At 33.0% G+C, this 11,818-nt stretch overlaps 1 protein-coding gene across 1 annotated transcript in view; it reads right to left on the bottom strand.

Moving 5' to 3' along the window:
* LOC132943068 (uncharacterized) overlaps nucleotides 1-11,818 on the bottom strand; it is a 93,752-nt gene that overhangs the window by 58,696 nt on the left and 23,238 nt on the right. The window contains 7 exon segments of the mRNA XM_061011865.1: nucleotides 1,529-1,750; nucleotides 2,858-3,006; nucleotides 3,799-3,919; nucleotides 9,401-9,573; nucleotides 10,183-10,518; nucleotides 10,872-11,266; nucleotides 11,651-11,817. Of these exon segments, the coding sequence (XP_060867848.1) occupies nucleotides 1,529-1,750; nucleotides 2,858-3,006; nucleotides 3,799-3,919; nucleotides 9,401-9,573; nucleotides 10,183-10,518; nucleotides 10,872-11,266; nucleotides 11,651-11,817 (1,563 nt within the window).

Consider the following 11,818-nt stretch of genomic DNA (forward strand, 5'->3'; position numbering starts at 1 on the left):
AGGGCTGCCATTGGTTACGAAAATACAATAAAAAAAAAAATTATAGACTAGCTGATTACCTGGCTCGTTTTTGTGGGATTTTTTTTTTAATCCTTAATAATACTTAACTTATTGTTTATTGTTATTCAAATGTGTAACCAAAGGCATTTTGTTTTAGTCCTTATGCTTATAGTTTATAACACTCAGAAACTACTCAACCAATTTTGACGAAAGTTATAGAGAGTGTTATTAAAGATATCGGAAAAGTTCAACGAGTAGGTTAAGTCACGTTCGAAAATATACTAAGCTCTATATAAAATCCGTTACAAATGAGATTACCCATTTCGGTTAAATTGGTTCACAAAGTGGTAAAATTAGTACACCAATGCTAATTTGCACGTGAACTGAAGTAAACTAGAACCGAGATATATATATATATATATAAAAGTATTTTATGTTTGTCCATTTTTACTTTGCAGATTCAGGTGTTACAGGTTACAGCTATATATGTTTACAAAAAAGTATGAAAAATATTCTATTCATTGTTATAAATCGTTAATTGGTAAATTTAACTCTGCAAAGTTGTTAGATGTTTTTATATTATAGTAAAATATTTCAGTATTTTATTAACTAACGATGCGTGGAATATCGATAGTTTAAATTTTATATCGTATCAGAGTACCATCACCAATAAGTACTAGATGTAATTATTGTTTTAATTGATGATAATTGTCCAACATAATTATTGTTGAGTCGCATACTCGAGTAAACAACAGACTGACAATCGAAATTCCGCTTCAAGTCGTGCCAACCACGTTGATACGTTTCGGATGGCTGACGTTAAGATATTCCGTGCCATCGTACACTCCCACCACTGCAGTTATTTAACTGTATAGAAATATTGCCACCGCGGTGGTAAAAATAAAGAAAAGTGAATTCGTTCTCAGTGACAATAATAATAATAATAATAATGTGCGTACAAAATAACGCATACCATAAAATGTATGTTATAATTTATTATTATTTATTATGTACTATAGCCAAAGCGTCGAAAAACAATATATTGACGTTCGAGTACCTCTATATGCGCGTTGTCATCAGAATCCTATACAGCCAACTCTCTTTTGACACTATCCTACCTACGTTTAGCGGTTTTATGTCGGCGTCGTTCCGTAATGATAAAAATGACGACAACTATAAGGCAGTATATTTATGGGCCCATTACATAATACATAATAATATTTATTTATTTATTTTATTGTGCTTAAGCCCGGCGACTATGGCCATTATCTGTTGTAAGGGATTATGAACTATGGTTGGTAAGGTTGGTACGGTAGGGTGTTTTCACGGTAGGTAAGCAAACACGTGTATGTGTGGCAAGGTTTTTACTACTACGAACCCGGGTGGTCACCCATCCGGGAGCTAGTATAGCAGCGGACGTTACTTACTCTCAGTCGCATTCCGCGAATGGTAGCAGCCAACTAGCCGCGCCAAGCCACACACAATAATATTATGTATTATAAAAGTAACGAAAATTGGTCGTTCTTACGTGACATTGTAAAGTTGCGCTGTGTCGCAGTAAAACCCGGGTTTGCCCAGGCAATGGTTGACGGAATTCCGGTAGACACTTCGGCTCGAAAACGTCCACGTACCCCTCGCTGGCCACTGGTTGGCTCCATCCAAACCTGTTGCGGGCTGCTACGCGGAACTGATACCGGTAACCCGGTTTCAGGTTGTACACGTCTATGGCGTTTGTGGGAGTCATACCGACCTGCGCAGTACATACCACGTGGATATGATACAAAAATGTGGTCGTAAACAAGCGTAATAGTGTCAGTGTGGGGGCTTGGGGTTATTATAGGTACACGTCATGGGGTTTCATCGATTCCGCCATTTTAATATCAATAATGCCGGACATTTGTATATTTAGATGATTCCATCGGCTATCGATTCAGTATAAAATACATATAGTTTGGCAGAATAAAAACAATACAATATTAAATAATAGATACTGATGGGGGTTATTATTTTTACAAAATTAAATAAAATTGTCAGTTTTTAAAATAGTGATTTTATGCCAGTTTAATATAAGTGAATCTATCAAATTTTTATTTATATAATCGTCAACAGTTCATGTTATTTTCGATGGCCTAGAAGACGATGCCCATATTTTTAGATTAAATTTAGATGTTTCATCAATTTAAATATCACAGAATTTGTTTAGACTATAATTATCATCAATTTGTATAGTGTAAGTGGTGTATAGTAAGAGCTGAGGACTTCTAGGTTTTCATATTTATCTAGAAAGGTCGCAGAATAATCTGAATGGCATATAAAATAAATATGTTTTATAATAGAAGGAGTTTATATAGTTATATTAAAACAACTATTTTGCATATAACTGCATATTTGATTATATTAAACTGCACATACAGCATATAGGTACATCGTACACATTTGGAAAATATTGATATTAGGTATAATGATAGGTATAACATAAAACAATCTGTACAAAATTATTATTTTCCAAATGTTATAATAATATTACAATAATATTATCGGTTAGAATATTCACTACCCGTGATTGATAACACTTCAGTTCACAAGATCAATTATTTTTTAAGTTTTATTATTTTATCGAAATATTTATTTTTTATTTTTTGTCGATAAATATCATAATAAAATTTAAGTAAGTACCATATTTTATTCAATACATTTTTTTAGATAATATTTTAAACACATATTTTTCGTTTTTTAAATGTAAACGTTATATTTTGATTTTTTTAAGTACCTACTAGCACTACCTCAGCCCTTATAAATAATATACGAGCCAGCGGAATCAACATATTAAAAAAGTCCGGCACTTCACGGTTCGTACCTGTCGCCAGCATTCCTCATCCGCCGATCGCGTCTCCACCCTGTAGACGAGCACTGTTTCCGGTTTTTCCGGTCTGTCCCACTGCAACGATATCCGGTTGTTGGTCCGGTCCGTCACCGTCGGTTCGCTGCGCACGGGGCCCGGAACTTCTGGAAAACGGACGAAAACCGCATGAAAACATTAATGTCATATTCTGCAGAACGAATTCGGATGGGAAACCGCGGCCTATATTACGCTCGCGTGAAACGTCGTATTCGACGCGTCCAGCTGGCGTATTATAATATATTATAATTCGGCAATAACGGTTATTATTATTATTATTATAGTAATGTCGTCTTTATAAATCGTATTGTAGGCATATTATATTGATAGGTATAATGTATAACGTGTACTTTGGTGTTCGCACAAGTACAACAGGAAGTCCGCGGTAGTGCGGGTCGTCGTGCCGCGTCTCCGCGTCCATCGGTCCCGCAAGAGTTGTATGTTGCTCTCGGTACCGATATCGGAGTGCACCATTTCCTTCCGGTCGCTGCAGTTGTTTGGCGCGTCACGCGTTATCGGTGGGTATATACCTATATGATAATGGTATGGCCGTAGGTATACGCACACCGCTCTAAACAACCACCGTCAATTATTTTAGGGGAGCGCAGGCCGATTTGCGTGTGCGTGCGCTGGTTTATTTCGTCAGAGGAAACGGAACTCGCGAGTGGAAATGCGCGCGTAACCCGTTGACACCGTACACTGTGGATGTTAAAAATAGCGGCGGACCGCGGCGTCGTGGTCCTCGATAAACGACCGAAATAAACGCTGCTCGCCATCGTGTCCGTTGTCGACCGTCGTCATATTTTCCCGTTTTACCACCACGAACATATTATTATTATTTTCTCAGATATGTTACGTCTGCTGTGTGTGTATATTATTATAATAATAATAATGCTCACCGTTGTTTGCGCAGCCTCCTCTTCCTCCTCCTCTACCGCCGCCGCCGCCCGCCGGCCCAAACCACCGGCCGATCGTATTTCTGATTTGCGGTGGTGTCAACGATCTCGCACGTTTTCTCACCTATATGCAATATAAACAATATAATAGAAGGGATATTATAGTACACGTCATTTTTTTTTCATAATATCATAATATAATATGCAAGGGGGTCGTCTAACAGCAATCTAAATCGCAGTCCCCGTTTGGCGATTGTATCGCGAGTGGTTGATATATCATTATACAAAAATGTATAGGTACTATAGATGTTTCCATTATACATTTACAATAGAACCTGTAGATACATTGTGTAGATATACTATTCAGTGACATTATTGAAGCCGAAAAAATCGCCACCTTCTATAGTTATTCAATAGGCGATTACATTTCATTCTTAAAAAAATTTAATTTTACTTGTTGTACAAACAAATTATAAGTCCCTAAGTGTACCTACCTATAAACAAATTAATACTATTAATTACACACAATAGATAACTAGGTATATCTAACTATAAGTACGTTTAAAATTATCACCCTCTTATTTAAAAAAGACGCCCCCTCCAATATTTCAGTATTCATATCAAGTGATAACTTGTGTTTGGTATGTTTATAAAAGTTCTAATAATAATGTTTAACAATAATATGTAGGACATAAGTACACAACATAAATATAAATTGTGGATCTCCCTCTCGAGAGATTTCTAGTTGCACAATTGCCGGACTTTAATTTAACTGACTTCAGTATTTTTACAACACTGCAAAATTTAGAAATAGGGGTAGGCCATTGTTTTGCGTTCACATCAATAATTATAATAGGTTTAAAATAAACATGGAGGTGCATGTTTAACGCATGCGCACTATCGAAGAAATTAAGAAACGCATTGTTACAATAATCTGCAACTATCGTTCATAGGTAATAGGATACTAAAAGTGTGCCGATTACAGACAAGACAGAAAAATCTACTAGACTTGTACGTCATATTAATATTTCGACAATGTGCATATGCAAGGAAACATATCAAATAATACATTTAAAAAAAAAAAAAGATATATGTAACATATTTTTACTGTATGCAGGATACAACGTTACAACTTTTAAAGTAGGTACAAGAAATGAGAATTCTTCAATTGTTTGAATTTTGTAACGATGGTTGATTTTCATAAAACGTAATCATGCAATAATTAAGGTAGGTATTTCAATTTAGCAATCGTTAACTGAAAACACTCGTCTTGCGATTTTATTTATTTGCCATTAGTACTTCACAATACATCAGGTACATAAAATTGCGCCCATAAACGGCGTTTGATATTAACGTTTTACAGGTTATGTAGGTAACTAAATTAAAATGTTTGGTCAAAATGAATTAACATCAAAGAAAATAATTAAGACCCTGATAAATAGAGCCCATCAAAATACGTTCCTGTAAAAAGAAAATATTATACCTCAAAAATTAAATTAATTATCACAATAATAGTTTGAAAAACTGTACTATAGCTTAATTAAGAATAATTCAAAAGAAAATCTGATTAACGTTTGAATTTTGTTGTACGTATTTATTAGGATGTTTTACTTTTTAGTTGGTTGTTGTGTATTATACCTACTTCGGAGTATTATAACAGTTTGTGTTGTAGTGTCTTAATAATTTTACCTTAAACTCAAATACTAATTAGTTAATATTGTTGTAGTATTTAATACTATACAAATTGTTAATTTTATTGTTTTGGCTTTGGAATCCGTCAAAACAGTGTCCGATATTAATTCGATTATATTCCGTTCAAGCTGTAGGTGTACAGATTTCTAATTAAAAACATAACTATGCATTTTTCTAGTTCGTTTCTGTTCAGTCATTTCGATTTTGTTCTGATTTATATTATTGTGCTACACCTTATAAACGTTTTTTAGCGCTGCTATAAAAATTTAGTTAGATACCTACTAGAGTTGGTTATCAGTGTTAAAAATTAAAGTATATACTCTCTTGAATCTTGATGATATATCTACTACGATTATTATGCATACAATTAACGCTTTAATCGAATTAACCACACACAACAAAAAATAACATTAATTAATCATAAATCTAAATTGTAAATAGTATTAAAAAAAATTGTGTGTAGCACTTATTTGCGGTAGAACGCAATTGAATTATAATAACGGAAGTACACGATGATATTACTGGAATCTTATTGCGATCGTTGATAAATTTGATATTATTTAGATATCAAATTATGGTATTCAACAATACGTACGAGTTAGGTGATCCGTGATCAAATTAAATCACTATAACGTTTACAATTTAACCAGAATAATTTCAATAATTATTATTTACTATTTTGTGCTTTTCATACACACAAATCATTATTATCTGTTCCATAAAATTACGGGTGAATTATCTGATATTATAATACTATAAATTGGTAATCACAAAATTGTATGGCATAAATACTCTTTGATAGTAGGTTAACGTTGTTGATTTTTATTCGTTCAGTTTAATATTCTCACCCCATCGTTGTAAATTACCTATATTTTGATAAAATGTACATATCTTGTATGTTTAAGCATTTAAGGAGAGAATAATATTCGACATTATTATTTGTTAAATCGTTATGCCTAACTATATTAAATTCAAACCATAATTTCTGAAAATCTGATTTACGTAGATTTATTTTAATATGTAGATATTGATAATATCGATGTGATTTCAACGTGCACAATTCATGAATTATTTATAATTGTTTATGATACGATTACCTGTGCGTCAATAATATCGGAGTTAGTTTGCTAGTTTGCTACCTATTCAACGATATTACATCACATTATACTAGGAACGATACAAACAATAAAAAAAAAACTATTGTGTAATCGATGTATATCGATTACTATAATTATTAATAATTTCTGTACTTACTCTAACGATATAAAATCATTTTTAGTCAACATCGTAAAATTATTATTGTTATTATTATTATTGAAAATTCGAAAAAAAAAGCGTAGGTAGTTTATTAGGTATACTTCATATATATTATTATTGTTATTGTTTAATTTGATTACGTAAAGAATATTACATTTTAGGTTTGTTGGCTTAAAAATAGTTATAATTATTGTATTGTTAATTCTTTTTGCTTCTATATAGTTATGTATTATAATAAGTTGAGCAGACTTAATGCCAAAAAAAAAAAATGTAAAAAATGTCTAAAGATCTTTAACTAAAATCTGTAACATGCATTATTATAATGTTAAAATATATTATATAAAATAAAATAATACTTATGACTCAAAATCGTTTAAAACTCACAATAATTTTTATTTAACACGGTAAAGCTACTTCGAGAGTACACTCTTTAGATGTGACCACGGTTATCAATAACAAATATTCCGTTTCCCAGAGTCAGAGTGCGTTAATTCAGATTTTAAATAGGTACTTGTGAGGTACTTATGACCGTTATAATTAGGACTGAGACATGATTGAGCATAAAACACCTTTTTAGCGACACGATTGAGCCAAATTGTCGGCGTATCAAAGGAAATCGGAATACAAGAGAAAACTTACACGATTGAGCATAAAAAACTCTGCAACGTTGCCATTTTCCATTTTAAAATCTATCATACAAAATATTTATTTAAATAATTATAATAATTCAAAATATAACATATCAAAAAAAATAACATGATTTCATAGTCAATAATATGTCACATTTCATAAATCTGTTTGATAATAATAATAATAATAATAATAATAGTTATGAAAATAATAAAATCAAAATATGGTACCGACTAAAAAAAATACTGAATGGTTTATAAGTCAAGAACACTGATATTATTTCTATAATAATTTTGTAATTGTATCTTAATTTATTAACTTATATTTTCCCCCAATTTTAAATGTTTAAAACGTTTATTTTCCGGAACTAATTTATTAATCGATAACATTGTCGATAAAGCTGGGCTCAGCTAACGGCTCGCATCTGGTATTATAATAATTGGTGTAATAGGTAATATGTGAAAATAATAAATTTGTGGCAACATCGCATAAAATATTCTATGCTCAATCGTGTTGCTAAAAAGGTATATGCTCAATCGTGCTTTACCGATAATTGGCACACAATATTGAGTTTTTTTTCTTAAACTTTGTTCAAATAACAGGTCTGAGGTTTTTAGATGTATAGCAATTTGAAACAGTATCATATAAGCGTGTAATAGTAGATATTATTATGATATTTAATAAATATTATGGGTTTTAATTGCAATCAATATTATATTTTTTATGTAAATTAAATGTGATTCATATAACAATTACACTAAAGGCCTGTAAGTATAACGGAGCTTGCTGTAGTAAAATTCAATAAAGTTTATTATTATGAATAAAATATATTTATCGATAACGCCACACACACATCGAGTCTTGTAGTAACTAACAATAATACGACCGCGTAGACTGTCCACGATAAATCAAATAAAAATGATAATTACAATCACGCTGTCAACAGATTTTAATGGCTAAAACGACAATAAAATGAATAATTTACAAGTTACTAAAAACATGTTCCCTTATAAGCGTGAAACTCAAATGTATATTATAGTAATGACTATATAGGTATAGATGTTGTTATTATTGCGGACACAATTATTAACATAAAATTAACAATAATGATTACGTATTATTTTTTTCGTAGTAAAAAAAAGAAAATAATAATTATTGTTCAGTTCTAATATTATAAATTTATGATGATAAAAGCATAAAATACGTTTTGTATGATTATTAAAATTTTAAATAATATAGCAACGCTATACGCGGTCACATACAAGAGTTGACCTGCAATATTTTACCATGTAGGTACCTACAACCAACGCCATATTGTGATACGATGAACTGTACTTTGGCCGTTTTGATAACGATTTCTGAAAGACTCGATTTCGTAATGTATCTGTGCCGAAAATGAACCGTCGCGTTCCAATGTGAACGATTACCTGTTGTTCAGACAAATTCAGAATTTTCGGAACAAGGAAAGGAAATCGTGGCGTATCATGTAGCTATCAATCTCGGGCTGCCGATCGGCGATCGAGCTTCGAGCACATTGATATTGTATTAATAATTAATATAAATTATAATGTACAATGTCTGTAAAACCATTTCGACGCATATGCATACAAATATTATATTGTATTATATTATATATAAATTTATATATATTATAATGTAATATAACATTAAGTCGATATCAAATGGAATATTTACCGTGATTTTTGTTAATTTTTATTAGTAAAAAAAGAAAAGAAAAACTCCGCTTTGGTTGGCTATATTACAACTGGTGTATATTATAATAATAATATGTTACAATATTATAATTATTCGAACGGCAGGCTACAACAATATTCATATATTATAATATTTTATTATATACTCATGTATATCGAACGGACCGAAAGATAGAGCGATAGTGATATATGATATTATTATTATCGATAAAAAACAACATATTATAATTTAATAACAATATAATATATCACGATACACATCCCTACCGGGAGCTGTTCGGCGAGACCCAGCTGCTGATACGATCACTTACCCCGACGGTGACAAACGCCCTATCAGATCCGTACACGTTTTTAGCGATAATAAAATACGTCCCGGCATCCGACGGTTGAGCCTTTTTGATCGACAACATCACGTAGTCGTTGACCGTCTCCTTTAGCGATCGGTCGAGGAATGTCACGTCCCTCGAACCTCTCATCCATATGACTAGAACGAAACCGCGTTTATTACGATTACATATTATTATTGTTATGAAACTTAACAGTCGATAAGATAATATAATATATCAATATATTATTATTATCGATTGTTAATTAGTATAAAATATATGTTAGGTACATAAACTATAATGTTAAACTATTACTTGTATCATTGATTAAATATATTGTATATTTAATCAATGCTTGTATTATACGAGTATAATGTTGGATAGGCATATAAAGACTAAGAAACTCGTACTAAGAACGAAGTCGTGGAAAAATACGAAAGGGTGCAGAAAAAATTATAATTTTAAAGATAATATTTTTCATAAAGAATTAATTTCTGTACGTATTTAATATTTATAATGTTATTGTCTAATAATATATTCAACCGTATATTTCATTAAATGAATAAATTAACTATATGATACACTGATATTCCACGTATGTATTAAATATTAATAGAATTTGTATATTATATTATTATTATTGTTATTATTTATGTAGATAAATTGATATTTTTGAGCCACACAACACTATACCTGTATAAAAATTAATACAATTATATCGAAATGGATGCTCGTTTCGAGTCAGCGCCATTATTATGTAAGTATACCTTTGGGTTTCGGTTCACCAGCCACCCGGAGGGTGACGGTAATGTCCTCGCCGACGGCCACATTCAGCCGGTCGTTAGGTCTTGACACGATAATGGCCGGTTTCACGCCCCTGCGGTCTGTGTAGTCCTGCGGTGACACCACCCTAACTGCCTTTTCCGTGTCCGCCACCCCGTAAAGGTTGCACGCGCGGCACACGTACTTTCCGCCATCCCGGACCGTGCTGTCCATTACCAGCAGCGTGTACAGCCCACCCTCATCCAGGTAAACGTACTTGCTCGATAACCGCGGTAGTGGTTTAGATTCGCGCATCCACGTAACATTAGGCACCGGGGAACCTGAAACGCGAATCGTTTACACCTCTTAGGTAGGTACAGTATTTTGTAAAAACGCTATCTCCACTGTTGGGTTTTAATGTTTATGTTAAATATCGTCTGAGTGAGATTAAATATACAGAGCTACAAGAAGAAACTATGAGAAAAAAAATAAGAAAAGGAAATTTAATCGAAGTAAATAATATAAAGTCCACTAAGTGAGGTTCAAACACACATAAGAGCACAATGATTTTTCGTATAATATTGTGGCAGTGGGATTAGAAAATCAAGTGGCTTATACAAAAAATAATACCTATTATGATATTCCATTTCAAAGAGGTGTCACGTATCTATTTTATGAAACGACAAATACTGACCTTGCACTCGGACCTGGAGAGCGATCGTACCACCATAAGTCGCCACGTCGTCAGCGATTATGCTGGACACGAACTTTGGATACTCAGGGCGTCTGGTGGCCAAGTCACCGCCAAACTTCTGGCACCCGAAATCAAACTTGTCGTTTGCAGATAACCGGAAATCGTGGCTGGTCCGAGAGTAAAGCCCACGGCCGGACTCGATACCGTCGACAGACAGCGATGGCTGTAGCAGAGGTTTCCTGAAAACCGACGGTGACGTATATACCGTCAGAAATCCGGTGGTGGATATTCGGTCACGGCCGTTGGTGGCCACGCATGTGTACTCGCCGGAGTCACCACTCTGGGCGTTGTCGACGATCAGTTGGGCCAAACCCCCGTCGTATTTTGTCTGATACCTGTAATGCGAGGAACGTCCACGAAGTATGATGTTATTATTTTTATTGTTATTATTATTGTTATTGTTGTTGTTGTTGTTTTTGTTTTTGTCAGGTGTCTTAAAAACTTTGCTAAAATAAAAATGTAAAAATGAATTTTAAACGAAAATATTATGAGCAGGATACAATATATCTTAACACTGAAACTATGATCTAGAATTATTATTAGTTATTTGATATCGAAAATATTGTCATCATTTGTGTTGATGCAGTACTTTAAAGTATTAAGCAAAAAATCTTTATGATTGATAAAATAATTTTAATTTAAGAAAATGTTTAGGAATACAATCTCACATTTTTAATTTTATTTATCCCACCGTGATTTTTGTGATGCCATGTACTCACCTCGCGGAAGAATTGTACGTGAAACTGTTGAGTTTCTGACCATCTCGATACCACTGAACACGTGGTTCTGGATGGCCGATGACGCTGCACCAGAACTTAACCCGAGCGCCAGATGACACGGTTTGATCTATCATCCGAACGCAGAAGTACAGACCTTTGAACGCTTCC

This window comes from Metopolophium dirhodum, chromosome 4 (assembly GCF_019925205.1).
Source record: "Metopolophium dirhodum isolate CAU chromosome 4, ASM1992520v1, whole genome shotgun sequence".
Lineage (NCBI taxonomy): Eukaryota > Metazoa > Arthropoda > Insecta > Hemiptera > Aphididae > Metopolophium > Metopolophium dirhodum.